This window comes from Rhagoletis zephyria, unplaced genomic scaffold (genome assembly GCF_001687245.7).
Source record: "Rhagoletis zephyria isolate East Lansing unplaced genomic scaffold, Rhagoletis_zephyria_1.1 Rzeph_scaffold_00982, whole genome shotgun sequence".
Taxonomy (NCBI): domain Eukaryota; kingdom Metazoa; phylum Arthropoda; class Insecta; order Diptera; family Tephritidae; genus Rhagoletis; species Rhagoletis zephyria.
In genome coordinates this window covers 146,321-160,418 of record NW_016158066.1, presented here as the reverse complement: position 1 = coordinate 160,418, position 14,098 = coordinate 146,321, and the positions used below count along the sequence as shown (strand labels likewise).

Sequence of the window (14,098 nt, the reverse complement as noted above, 5' to 3'; positions counted from 1 at the left end):
TTTTTTTTTCTCTTTTTATATTAGATCTTGTCTAAATGCTTCTATGGCTTCCTGTGTTGTGAATAACTTTTTCGGATCAGATGTAGGTGCTTCTGATGTTGTTTCAGGGATAGATGTTTTATTTACGTCCCCTTTTAATCCATTTTGATCACTTTGAGTCCATTTCATTAGTTTAAAGTTCAGTTTTATGTTTATAGTATAATTATTAGGTAGTTTTAGAGAAAACTCTGTATTTTCAAATTCATTTTGACTCAAATCAATAAAAAACCTCATATTTATTTTTATTATTTTAATTGTTTATTTTATTTATATTTTTAATATATAAATTCTTTAAATTTGGCAATTTAAATCATATAAATTATATAAAAAATATCGTATCCGAATAAATGTTGAATCCATCTGATTTTCTCCAATCCTTTAGCATAGAATATATAATTTTTTCTTTTCATTAATGAATGGATATATTCAATAACAGCCATTAAAGTCGAATCACCATCTTCCCATTTTAAACCACGATGATTATGATATAACCAATTACACTATGTAACAAGGTTTTTGTCCCTGGGTTGTAATTGTTATTTCCTAGTCAGTTAGGTCCCAAAAGTATAGAAAACAGCTATTGTCGCAAGATAACTTTGCTTTTGTGACCATGGTAGCGCATGGCATGGGTCTTATAAAGCAATTCGTCAAAGCTCTCGACAAAAATTCTTCAGCGTTCAAGTACCTACAAGACTTGTTCCCTAAGCTCTCTGAGGCGAAAGTTACAGCCGGTATCTTCGTTGGACCACAAATAAAGAAAATCTTCGAGTCTGAGGAATTCCCCAAGAAGCTCACTCGTTAAAGTCACATGTCAGAGGAAGCGTCACGACAGCAAAGTTTCCGAGGAATATTGGGTGGTTTCCATACTTTTAAGGCATAACAGACTAGGAAATAACAATCACATCCCAAGGACTGAGACATTTTTTTTTTGTTACTTAGTGTAATTAATCATCGACGAAAATCACATTACCTAAGATAAATGAACATAAATTAAGGACAAAACCTCGAACCAGACGGAACGAAAAATGACACTGAAGATGGCACAATGACGAAACCGGTTTGTCTGCAAACCAAACTTGACAAGGGATGACGGAAATTCGTTCCAAAATAAATCATGTTACATTAACATTTATTAACTGATAGATAATCTTGACTGAAGAAATTCGCTTTGCTATTTTTCTGTCACTTCCAAATCATTGTCAACAGTGCAAATTAACGATTTGGTTAAAATTCTAGAACAAATTTAATATAACTAAAAGCACGGTTGTAGAATAAAACTAGATAAATCCATGGTTGTATTTTGGATTACGTTTTCCCTTTAAAATTTTTTTCATACATACATACATACATATGTAATTAGGTGGAAAAACTAAAATAAAAGATCATCACTACGGGTGAAAATATCGCCAAAACGCCATTGAGCTCAAACAAAAAGTCAAAATGACGACGAAATCGTTAATTCGGCAACGCTGTTGGTATGTGCTGTAGAGCTGATGAGCGCTGTGGAGTTGGTTTGCACTGTAGAGCTGTTAAGAGGAAATTAGTTGGTATGCGCTGTAGAGCTGGTCCGCGAAATAACTTGAACGAATTGTAAATTTTCACAACTATTAAATTTTTCGCAATTTTCTAGTCTTTATTTTCATTCTTTACTGTGAGTACCGACTATGTGGCGAATATTTATTGAGTTCCTGAGTCATGCTTTTTTTTAGAAGTGAGTCTGAGCGTGCGACACACTGCTGGGAGTTAGCTCAATAACTCCGCTCAGCGCTGAGTTACCCATCTCTAGTCAAGAGTAGGGTGGCCAGATGCGCTGATTTAATCAGTACGTGTGCTGATTTTTTTCTATTGTACTGATTTTTAAGAGCCCGAAATCAGTACGCAATATCTACTGATTTTTTGAGTTTGTACTGATTTTGTACTGATTTTTACATTTAATACTTTTGTTAATTGGTGTAATTGACATTTAATTGAGGTTTACATGTTCAAAACAGTGGTTTTTGACAACTCATACGTGTGAGCAGATTGAAAGCATTAATTAAATTTAAACCATTATTAAAAAGGTGTCAATTGCAATTGTTTCGTTTCCAAGGATTTCGCAAAATAACAAACTGTTTGGATTCAACCCAACCCAACTTCACGATTTGCAGGTTTTACAGGAGGTACATGAAAAGCTCGTTTCGCCATTAATAGATCTTATGAAAGGTTGTGGTGAGTTAATCATATATTAAGTACACTGGGAAGATGACAATAAGAGATAATCTTTCGATTTTAATTAAACATCCACTGAGAAATCGGCTGTAAGTGCTTGTATATGTAAGCTCTAAAAATTTTGAAAAGGTGCAAACTACCGACTCTTGGAAATGATATATGTAGCTTTACTTTGATTTTTGATGTTCGACCACGTGTAGTTTTACTTGCACATACACATTTAACACTATTAAATTTCATTCGTACTCGCAAATTCGTTTAGCGATAATTCGGTAATATACCTTTTAGTCAACATTTTAATGTGAATGTTGTATTTAATAACCACACCAACTAAATATGTTTTAAATTTGTAGCTTAAAATATGCAAACAGATTCTGACTCGAGCTCGTCTTCTACTGAAACTGAATGGGCTAAAATTTTTTTTTATTTTCTCAATTCTTATAAATTTTGTAGAAAGTTTGCGACTTCAACTCACATGTCGTTTGTTATAGAATTAACTATATTTTTATAAAAAAATTTAATTAAGTAAGGAAAGAAAAAATTTTTCAAACCTGCAAATATATTTAACTACTATTTTCCTGAGCACAGCTGTACATGCATACGTAATACCATTGATTTGTTTTAAAGTAATGAATTTTTTTATTGATAATACTATACGTGTTTAAAAGTCTACTAGTTATTTTTTCAAATTAATGCGCTGTTATTTGGTTGTTATATTGTTAATAATAAAAAATACGCTTAAAAATGAGCTGATTTGTATGGCTCTGTACTGATTTTTGAGCCCAACTGTACTGATTATGTTCCTATAATATCTGGCCACCCTAGTCAAGAGCCAATTCGGCAAAACTGTTAACACCATTGAATTCAGCATACCCAAATTAGTAATAATAATAGATTGGCGCTTACACATATGTTAGTGTTTGGCAGAGCTTCTCCTCCCAAATTATCTAGACATTATCTATCAACCGTCTTCCGGAAAAAAGTTGAAAAACTACAACAGTGTTATCCGAAATAGCCTCCCAATATTTACAAAACAGGATAAGGTCCAAAAGAATAGTAAACAAGTAAGAAAGTCTAAGTTCGGGCGGAGCCGAACATTAAATACCCGGCGCAAGTATTAAATATAAGTTTTCCACCTTTCCGAAAGCTACCGCTACATGATAAGCCGGGGTGTATAAATTTTAAGTAAACTAGCGTCCTTAAATTTCGAAATATTGAAATTTCAAGCATTTCTGAAATTTACCGTTATATGAAAAGCGGCCATAATTTTAGTCCGATTTCAAAAATTTTCAATGGTTTGCTTTTATGTGGCAAGCACAATAACCATACCGAGTTTGGTACAAATTGCTAGAACGGTTAGCGAGATACATATACGTGATCATAAGTGGGCGGTGCCACGCCCATTTTCCAAAATTTTATCATAAACGTATTTCCTGGCAAAGAATTGTTGCAACCATCATTTTGAATAAATTAGCTTTAATATTTACTGATTTATCGAGGATTTCGTATTTCTCGAAATTACCGTTATATGGGATGTGGGCGTGGTTATTGTCCGATTTTAAAAATTTTCGGCCATTTGGTATGCTGTACCAGGGCCAACAACTGTGCCAAGTTTGGAATAAATTGATGCAGCGGTTACCAAGATATACACATGTAACCATAAGTGGGCGTGGCTACGCCCATTTTCAAAAAAATTTTAATATTCTTATTTTTCGTCTAAAATTTATTATAAATATCAATTTTGAGTGAATTATCTTCAGTAGTTACTAAAATATCGCAGTTTTTGTATTTCTGAAAATTACCGTTATATGGGAGGTAGGCGTGGTTATTGTCCGATTTTGCCCATTTTCAATACCATCCGTCCTACGCCCGAAAGAAGTGCACGTACCAAGTTTCGTTAAGATATCTTAATTTTTACTCGAGTTATCGTGTGCACAGACGGACGGACGGACGGACGGACGGACGGACGGACGGACGGACGGACAGACAGTCACCGCTTAATCGATTTCTCTTTTCATTCTGATCATTTATGTATACATTTGTCTATATCTATCTCGATTCGTTTTGCCTGTTACAAACAACCGTTATGTGAACAAAGTTATAATACCCTTGTGCACAAGTGCGCTCGGGTATAAAAAAGCATTGCTTAACAAACCGAAATATTGGTACATATTTTTACCGCATAATTCAACAAGATATATTTTTCATCAAAAGCAGGAATTTTTCAAAAAAAAAATATCATAATTTTTTCATTGTAAATCGCATAAGCGAGCTGAAAAAACGCCAATCATATTATTAGGAAAATATGTTTAATACAGGCAGTTCTTGGTTTCTAATGTACCTATCCGCAGGTACTGCCTACATTAAACATATGTATATGAGTCTTTATGTGTTCACAAAATTATTAAAAATCAAAAAAGGCGAAAGTCGACATCGCCCAGTTTTTTACTAGAGTACGTCCGAATTCCATTCCACATACATAATAAACAAAAGTGGAACGTAATATTTCAAAGAGTCAAACCTGGGTTATGCAAGACTTACACTTGACTTGACTTACCCAGAAACTTAGACGCGATTACTCAGCCTGCACCTATTGTTTGATTATCAGCACTTGTGTTTATTTGTACATGTACAATTTTAAATGTTAATTTGTTTTTTTACACCAAAATTGATACAAAATTTCAATTAAAATAAATGTATTTACGCGAATCAAATTGTGATTGTTTTTATTTTATTTTCTGTTTACTCGAAAGTTTGTTTTTCGATTGCCAGATGAGTTACATTTATACACAAAGTTATATTTGTGTGGCATATTTGTAAGGATTTTATTAAAAAATTAAATGGCAGCATGATTCTCTCAAGACAGAAATTGTCCCGGTTTTGGGTCACACAAAGAAATTTCTATGTGTTGATTCGTTTCTTTAATAACTTTTTCCAAACATGTTCTATGTAGGTATAAAGAAATTTAATATTTAACTGAAGAAAAAGTGCAGTAGTGCAGACATTAGATAAGGCGAAAAATTTTTGATAGGTACCGAATTTGTAGTACATGACTCTACCATTAAGAGGTTATTAATTGTATAACCGTTTGGCTTATGTGGGTTTGAATCATTTTCGTGTACGGACGTATAAGGGTTAATAATCAATATTAAAAAAGAGAAAATCGAAAAGTAAATAAATATAAACACACAGTTGTTCAGTTAATTATGCATTGTATTCTCTACCAAAGCCATCCAAGATACACGACGGAACGTGGTAAATATATTTAATATGTTAAAAAAAAAGGCGGAGAATGTTGTATTCAAATGTGCTGTGCATCTTTTGGAAGACCTAAATGTCGTTGAATATGAGTATCTAGTAAGTGCTGGTATTGATTGTTCTGTTCCAAAATTTGTTTATATCTTTGGTCATAAGCGATGACTATTTCGGTAGAAAAAAACTAAAATGTATGTATATTTGAATCCAGGGCTTCGGAGCAAAGGTTGTTTTGATGTGTATACATATTTGTTTCTGTAGGGGTAAAATTTGCGGAGCTGTAACGCATAGCCCAGCAGAAAATTTCGGAGAATGTATATTGCAGCAGAAGATTTTTAATTTCATTAGAAGCACCATGTGTATACTTACTGTTGCAAATGGTTGCATGCATTTAGGCATATGCAGAGTAAGAGGAAATGCGGTACAAATGATTATTACTTCCAATTATGCAAACTCCGCGCATGCATACGGCTACATATGTACCTATATGTATACATACTTAAGTTTGTATATACATTAGGGTGCCCATCGAAAAGGCTTTTTTTTGGAAATGTCAAGACCCTACCCCCTAATTTTATTAGTTTTTATGAGAAATATGAATGCCTATTTTTATAGATTTTTTAAAGGTCATATAGAGTTCGCGACCTGTCGATTTACGTCAAAAAATAGGATTTTGTAGATTTATGAGTTTTGGAATACTATTTTTGATCCGATTTCAAAGATCGAATATGATCTGCGAAGAGGATAATTTCTACAATTTCATAATATGGAGTACTATCTAAAATTGCAATCGCATAAAAATTGTCGAATTTAGGCGAATTGAATTTCTAAGTGTGTATGTACCGGAATTTCAGATCCGTCCACTTATATGATATATGCGTATCTCGAAAACTAAGTACTTGACCGATCGCGACCAAATTTGGTATACACATTGTGCATCCCATATGAAGGGTCTTGAAATTTCCAAAAAAAAGCATTTTCAATGGGCACCCTATTATACATACATATGGATGAGCGTATTTGTTGCAAACGGTTTTGATATTCGAAGCATGGTTTTAGGCATAGGTTTAGTAGTGTAGTGATACAAAAGCAAGGCGAAATTTAAAAAAAATACTGTCATTTTAACTGGGGCCGTTGATAACTGATGACCATACATGAATATATGTAGATATGTATACATGTTAAAATTGTAAAATTGTCATACAGCTTATCACTTTCTGAAGTGAGAGTAAAAAGTTAGTAACAGCAAAAAGTAAACAATTCTCCAAAAATCATTTACATGATTTTGGAATACGGGATCATTTATTCCTGTAACTTCTTGCAAGTTCGTGTAAAAACCTGTAAGTTCATTGAGTACTAGATCAGAGCGAATACAAGATTGAAGGCGAGAGTAAGAGAAAATGGCAAACATATGAATTTTGCTTCCCATTTTGCAAATAAAAGATGGTATGTTATATGTATTCATGATCTTAACGTAAACCTAGCGACAGACAAAGCAGAGCCACAGATTATATCCCTAAAAGAAAAACTAAATTTGGGAATATATACAAATAGAAATGCGCCAACTACAAGCCCAAAAACAGTATTTGATTCGGAGTTTTCAAGATATTTTAAAACCTTTGAGTCAGAAGTATTTACAAGTATCATATTTTAGTAACCATACCAATTTCGTGCATTAAAAGAATTAAAAATTAAAATAAAAAAATGTAAATCAGCAAAATTAATAAAATTAAGTGAAATTAATGTTTAATTTCTAACCTAACCTACACGTGTATTAGAGCAGCATGCAGCATTTACATGTGCAAATACATATCGTGTAAGAGCGCTGTAAGGAGGATACCTTCCCTTTAGTAAACCAAAACTATTGGGTACAAGTTGGAAAGCAGCAGCAACCAACTTCAATTCTCATATAAAAATTTAACATTATCGTTAATTTCTTCATGATCAGATTTAAACTAAACTAATATGGGACCACCTGTGAGGTAACACCTTTCCTTACAAAAAAAAAAAGAAATGTAAAAATCGGTTAATGTGGTCCAAAGATATGCGTTAACATACATAAAAAAAAACAGCTATTCCGACGAATTGATAACCTGCTCCTTTTTGTGAAGTCGGTTAACCCTAAAAGTCCAATCTACGTCAAAAAGGCGTATACGGAATTTTGTTTTATTATTAGTTTATATCATAACTACAATATTCTTTAAAAAAAAAAATTGGCCAGAACTAAGTATATTTCAGCTCACAGGTTGTCTTTTAAGTCACCTACGCCTCTTAGACGTATGTTTGGGCTTTACGTAACTTTCAAGTTGATAGGACTTCTAGACAGCATGTTTCATATTTTTTCCACTTGCCCATTTTTATGTACATAAACCTTTTTTAGTGTTCGCCAATTTCGTACACACTAGGGCTGCCAGACGTCCCGGTTTTCCCGGACATGTCCCGGTTTTAGACTATTTGTCCCGCTGTCCCGGTCCAACCTTAAAATATCCCGGGTTTCGTTTAAGTGTCCTGGTTTTCGTTTTGATTCTACAAAAAAATCACTACACTAAGAGAAAAAACGCATTGTAATATTCGGAAAATTTTATGAATTCACTGAGGGAAATAACGTACAGTAAAAATGAATATTTTTTATTTGATTATCGTTTTAAAATGTTCGCATTTTTAAATAATATTTTCATACCACGCACGCGTGGTGTTGATTCAAACTCAACATTTAAATACACATTTACATACATGTCTGTGCGTCAAGATGCTTGCCACAATTTGTTAATTTCCAGAGGGTCAGGGTCAAATCCCATTACAGGCAGCATGGAATTTAAATATTTTTTTAACTTAATTATGAAAAACAATCGGTAAGTGAAAAGTACTTCATTTTAATATGAGCGTATTTGAATTGAATATTTCTATACTAAATTTGTTATACTTAAATGAATTACGAGTTGGGTTGGTGCTCTTTCATATGCGCATTTTTTTAAATTTAGCACGCTTTCTTAATTGTAAACAGCGTCCGGATTTTGCTCCGATCGGGTAGATTTACTCCGATTTCTTTTTTAAATTTAAAATCTACTCCCTACTCCACTTGGCCCGAAATTTGCTCAGATTTTTTTTACTTTTTTCCATTCACATTAGGAATATATTACAAAATAATTAACTTTAAAATGTTTGTCCAATAACTTCTGTGGCACCAAGATTTTGTATAGAAAGTTGTGACAGAATTTATCTCTTTTACTCTTTAACCCTTTTTTTGCGGAATCACTTTTTTTATTTTTCAAAGCAAGGGATTGATTAAGGACCAGAAAAATGTTTTCTGTATGTGTGTATGTTTAGCAATTTGGCAGAGTATAAGCTGACATTAGCTATTTTACCACACAGTAGTGCTGCTGCCGAAAGAAAATTTTCGGAGATGAATCTCATTAAAAATAAATACAGGAACAGGCTTAATGTCGAATTAGTTGAAAGCTTAATGTTTGCAAGAACTCTTATTAACAAAAGGTCGGCAATTTATACGCCCTCCGATAATTTACGTTTTTTTTTTAAACATTATAAATCAGTTTATGAAAAAACTACTAGCAAAGTAGGCGAAAAATGGGAGAGTAAAAACGGAAATCTCTTTGCCAGAAATAGCAAAACTTAACCCAAATAATTTCTACTGACGTTTGCTTATAATTTGCTGTATTTGCGTATAATTTAGCAGTTCGCCAAATGACAAAAAACTGACATGTAAACAAAAAATGGCGTCCACGGTGTTTTTGACAGTTTTACCAGTTTTTACCAGAGAAGCGTTCCCGTACTTTTTCGCTTCTCTCTCTTTCTCTAAGAGCTATTTTCCTTTTTGACGGTTTTACAGGTTTTATTCAGAAGAGTTTAGGAACGATACTAATTTTTTCTTATACTATTTAGAATGTTAATCTGCTCCGAAAATTTAATTTTTACTCCAATTTTTCGAGTCATTTACTCCCGAGTCGGGTCCGATCAGATCCTTTAGAAAAATTTTGAAAATGTAGCTTTTGAGCCAATTAATAAAGTGCAAGTCTGAAGTTGCCAGAAAATTTCGTTGATTTTTAAAATTTTTTATTTATTTTTTTGCTGGCAGTGTCTTCAATATAAAAAGAATTGTCGAACATAGTTTGTATGGAAGAAACTCTCAGTAAAACCAATACCAAAAATCAACTAAAATTTAATGGGCTGCAAAACTTCATTTTTTTAAATTTTTTGAGTCTCATTAGAAAGTTGCGATTTTGTATGCAAATTTATTGAATTTTCCCGAGTTTAGCACAAAGTTTAGAAATTTTATATTTATGTGTTTTGATGTATCTGGTATAAACTGTATTTTTATAAAGGATAAAAAAGGTGCGTGCATTGTGAAAAATTCTCTGTGCTTGAGTTGTGATAAGTTGTTTTGTTTTGTTGGCTTACATTGTAATGATCTCATGATCTCATGATTTTATGTTTTTGTTCTTGTCTGTCAAAATAAAATTTTACTACATCCTTTCGCGCGTAATTTTTTCGGAGCGAAAGGGAAGGGAGCGAGAGTCAAATATTTTGCTTTGCGAAAATAGTAGACGTTCGAATACTCACTGTGTTTCGTTAGATATTCGCACTCTCATTGGCGGCAGTACAACTGTCTCTTTGTACAACATGTGTTTTTTTTTATTTTTAGCCGACTTCCGAAAAAGAAGGAGGATATCATTTCGTCGGAATATTTTTTATTATTTTTTTCGTGTATGTTACCCGCATAACTTTGGACCACGTCAACCGATTTCGATAATTCTTTTTGCATCGAAAAGTTAGTGTCTCAGAGGTGGTCCCGTACCAACCTGGTTTAGATCCGATCATTGGATCATGAGATATATATATATATATTTTTTTATGAGAGTTGAAGTCGTTTTTGGTTTTTTGCTATAAATTACTTGTTATACCAAGAAAGCAGTACTCACCATTCTCTGCACACTCATTCATTAATCTTGCTTGCTAAGCATGGAATGGCCAAACAGTGTGGAGCGCAAACGACTGTCTCATAAATGCCAACCACTAAATTCATGCAGCTGTCTAATATATAAAAACGTTTCTTATTCAACCTCCTTTTGAAGAATCTAAGTTAACGATACAGGATAAAACAACCAATAACTGGTTCTATCATAATCATCATGGATTAAAATGGGAAGATTGTGAGTCGACTTTAATGACTTATTGAATATACCCATTCATTAATGAAAAGAATAAATTTCATATTCTATGCTAAATGATTGGAGAAAATCAAATGGATTCAACGTTTATTCGGATAGGATAATTTATATGATTTAAATTGTTCAAATTTAAAGACTTTATATAATAAAATTATAAATATAAATACTTGTCAATATCATAAGAATTCTGTGATGTGTACTGACAAAAATGTAATAACATTAAGAAAATTTATTTCTTCATTAAATATCTATATATATAAAACAAAAACATTGTCGTGTTAGTTACACCATTTATAACTCAAGAACGGCTGGACCGATTTTTATGATATTTGTTTTTTTTTTGTCTACCTTCCGAATAGCAGAATAACTATTAAAACAACCGCTAGGTGGGGCTGGCGTCGAGTTATTAGTAAAACCCGTATTTTAGGTCCGATTCGTATTTGAGATATGTATTGACAATAGAAAAGACAACACCATTGCAAAAAAAGAGACGCCAGGTGGCGTTGGAGTCGAGTTATTACTAAAAATCGTGTTTATGGTCCGATTATCCTCAGATTTAAAATATGTATTGATAACAGGAAAAAGAATTCTATCGAAAAAATTTGCCGCCAGGTGGCGCTGAAATTGAGTTGCATATCTATATGTAACTAAAAATCGTATTTATGCTTGAATTTACTTCATTATCGAAATATATGAATTCACATATCGATGCATTACGACACAACCCAAAATTCAACAAATCGAATCCCTTATTACCCTATTATACATACATATGGATGAGCCCATTTGTTGCAAATGGTTTTAGGCATAGGTTTAGTAGTCTATTGATACAAAATCAAGGCGAAAATTTAAAAAATACTGTCATTTTAACTGGGACCGTTGATAACTGATGAACATACATGAATATATGTAGATATGTATACATATTAATGGATGATATAATAGCTCTGATGTAATACTTCTCGTGTAAAATCCTGTAAAATTGTCAAACAGCTTATCACTCTCTGAAGTGAGAGTAAAGAGTTAGTAACAGCAAAATGTAAACAACTCTCCAAAAATCATTTACATGATTTTGGAATACGGGATCATTTATTCCTGTAACTTCTTGCAAGTTCGTGTAAAAACCTGTAAGTTCATTGAGTACTAGATCAGAGCGAATACAAGATTGCACAAAGAGAAGAGGAGAGTAAGAGGAAATGCCAAACATATGAATTTAGCTTCCCATTTTGCAAATAAAAGATGGTATGTTATATGTATTCATGATCTTAGCGAAAACCTAGCGACAGATAAAGCAGAGCCACAGATTATATTCCTAAAAGAAAAACTAAATTTGGGAATATATCCCTAGAATACTAACGTTCGCCTGTGAGGCGGAACGAATTCGGTTTCCGCGCGATATTTCAGGAACGCTTTTAATGATCAAAGTAAACGTTCACGCCAACTCAGCTTAGCGCTGTACGAGGCTGTTAGCAAACGCACATTGTACAGTGGCCTTGCGCGGCTGAGTTCCACGCCCTCTTGACGCCTGACAGGCGAACGTTAGTAGTAAAGGTAATTTTGTTTGCTGTACTTATCTCAGTTTTTAACATGTTTGTTGGCTATTTTTTGTTTTGAACTTAATTTTTTTTTTACTTTTCGAGAGGGGTTGCTATGAAGAACAAGTTCTAAAATGGTTGGAAGAAATATCGTTGACTGGAACCGATAGTGAGAACAATTTGGAAGAAGATTTCAACTAAGCAGTTGCTTTTTCTTAAGATTTCAATCCTTTTGCTTGATTTATTCAAATAACTTTACGTAAAGAATCTGAAATTTTAAGGAAAAAAGCATTGCTTAGTTTTTATTCATAAGGCCCAATGTGATACAAAAAAGTCGATTTCATTTTAAAGTACAGGTCAGGAAAGTCTAAGTTCGGGCGGAGCCGAACATTAAATATTCGGCGCAAGTATTTAATATATGACTTGCACCTTTCCGAAAGCTACCGCTACATGGTAAGCTGGGACGTATCAATTTTGAGTAAATTAGAGTCCTTAAATTTCGAAATTGTCGAATTTTGAAGTTTCAAGCAGTTCTGAAATTTACTCAATTTTAGTCCGATTTCAATAATTTTATGTATCAAGCGCAATAACCATGCCGAGTTTGGTACAAATTGGTAGAACGGTTACCGAGATACATATATGGCATATAATTATTATTATAATTTCTTTACTTTTTTTTTGAACTGACTATCTATAATAAATGTAAGCTACTTCTCCATTCACTTTGTAACGTTACTATTTATTTATTTATTTACTTATTTTTCCCTCTATACTTTTAATTTATATATACATACATGTAATGAGGGAATCATATAGACGCTATTGTATTCGTATGTCCTTTGTTTGTAATAATTATTGTTTTTTGTACTATAAAAGATAAGACATCTTATTGTACTAATTATAATCATTGAAATGAATAAATGAAATGAAATATGTGATCATAAGTGGGCGGTTCCCCGATCATTTTCCAAAATTTTATCAGAAACATATTTCATGGTTAAGAATTGTCGCAAGCATCAATTTTGATTAAATTAGTTGTAATATTTACTGATTTATCGAAAATTTTGTATTTCTCTCGCACGTGCGACACCGCTGCGATATAATATTGCATGCGTATCGCATGTGCAACACGGTTTGTTGAACGAGGTGAAATTAGTATTGCGCGGTATTTTTTGCAATAAGCATGGCCTTTTCACAGGAGGAAGCATCTTCCTCAATTTTTTTAGTCGAATTAATAAAAAAAACATGCTTATGGAACTATACAGAAAAAAACTACACAGAGAAATTTTCGTTTTCAAATTTGTATGGAACTTTTTACTTTTAAAAACGTTTTGACCCAGGCTTTGCACCTACAACATTTATTTAAATTTTGAGAACGAAAATTTTCAATTCAATTTCCAAAATCGATGTTTTTGTTTTTGGTACTCAAATTTTGAAATCGTTTTTAAAAACGATCGTTTGATAATTGAATATGCGCATGTTGAAATTAAATCCTAAAATGTTTTTTCTTCATTTTAAAAATATGCATTTTTAAATATGATCTTCAAATTTTATTTTTATTAAATCACAACAAGTCATTTGGTATATACATACATTGTCAAAAATATATTGATATACATATATACTTATAAATAAGTTACAAAATTTAATAAACAAGATACAGATGTTTTACAAATACTATATACATACATACATACATACAGATGTTCCCGCCTTACTTCAACGCTGGGCCTGCTAGTTTTTCTTCACGCTGGTCAAACCCGGTAATTTAAGGCAAGAAAGTTTTAAATTATAATTTAATAACTCATAAGAATTTATTTTTGTAAATTATTCTTACCAAAACTTTTTTCGGTCGAAGAAGTCCACCATATCACC

General features: G+C 32.6%; 1 protein-coding gene across 1 annotated transcript in view; it reads left to right on the top strand.

Moving 5' to 3' along the window:
- Positions 1 to 5,344: 5,344 nt before the first annotated feature.
- The window catches only part of Frmd5 (FERM domain containing), a 154,818-nt gene continuing 146,064 nt past the window's right edge, over positions 5,345 to 14,098 (top strand). Inside the window, exons 1-2 of the mRNA XM_017615238.1 lie at positions 5,345 to 5,417; positions 5,477 to 5,604. Of these exons, the coding sequence (XP_017470727.1) occupies positions 5,518 to 5,604 (87 nt within the window). The 5' untranslated portion in view covers positions 5,345 to 5,417; positions 5,477 to 5,517. The remainder of the gene's footprint in view (positions 5,418 to 5,476; positions 5,605 to 14,098) is intronic.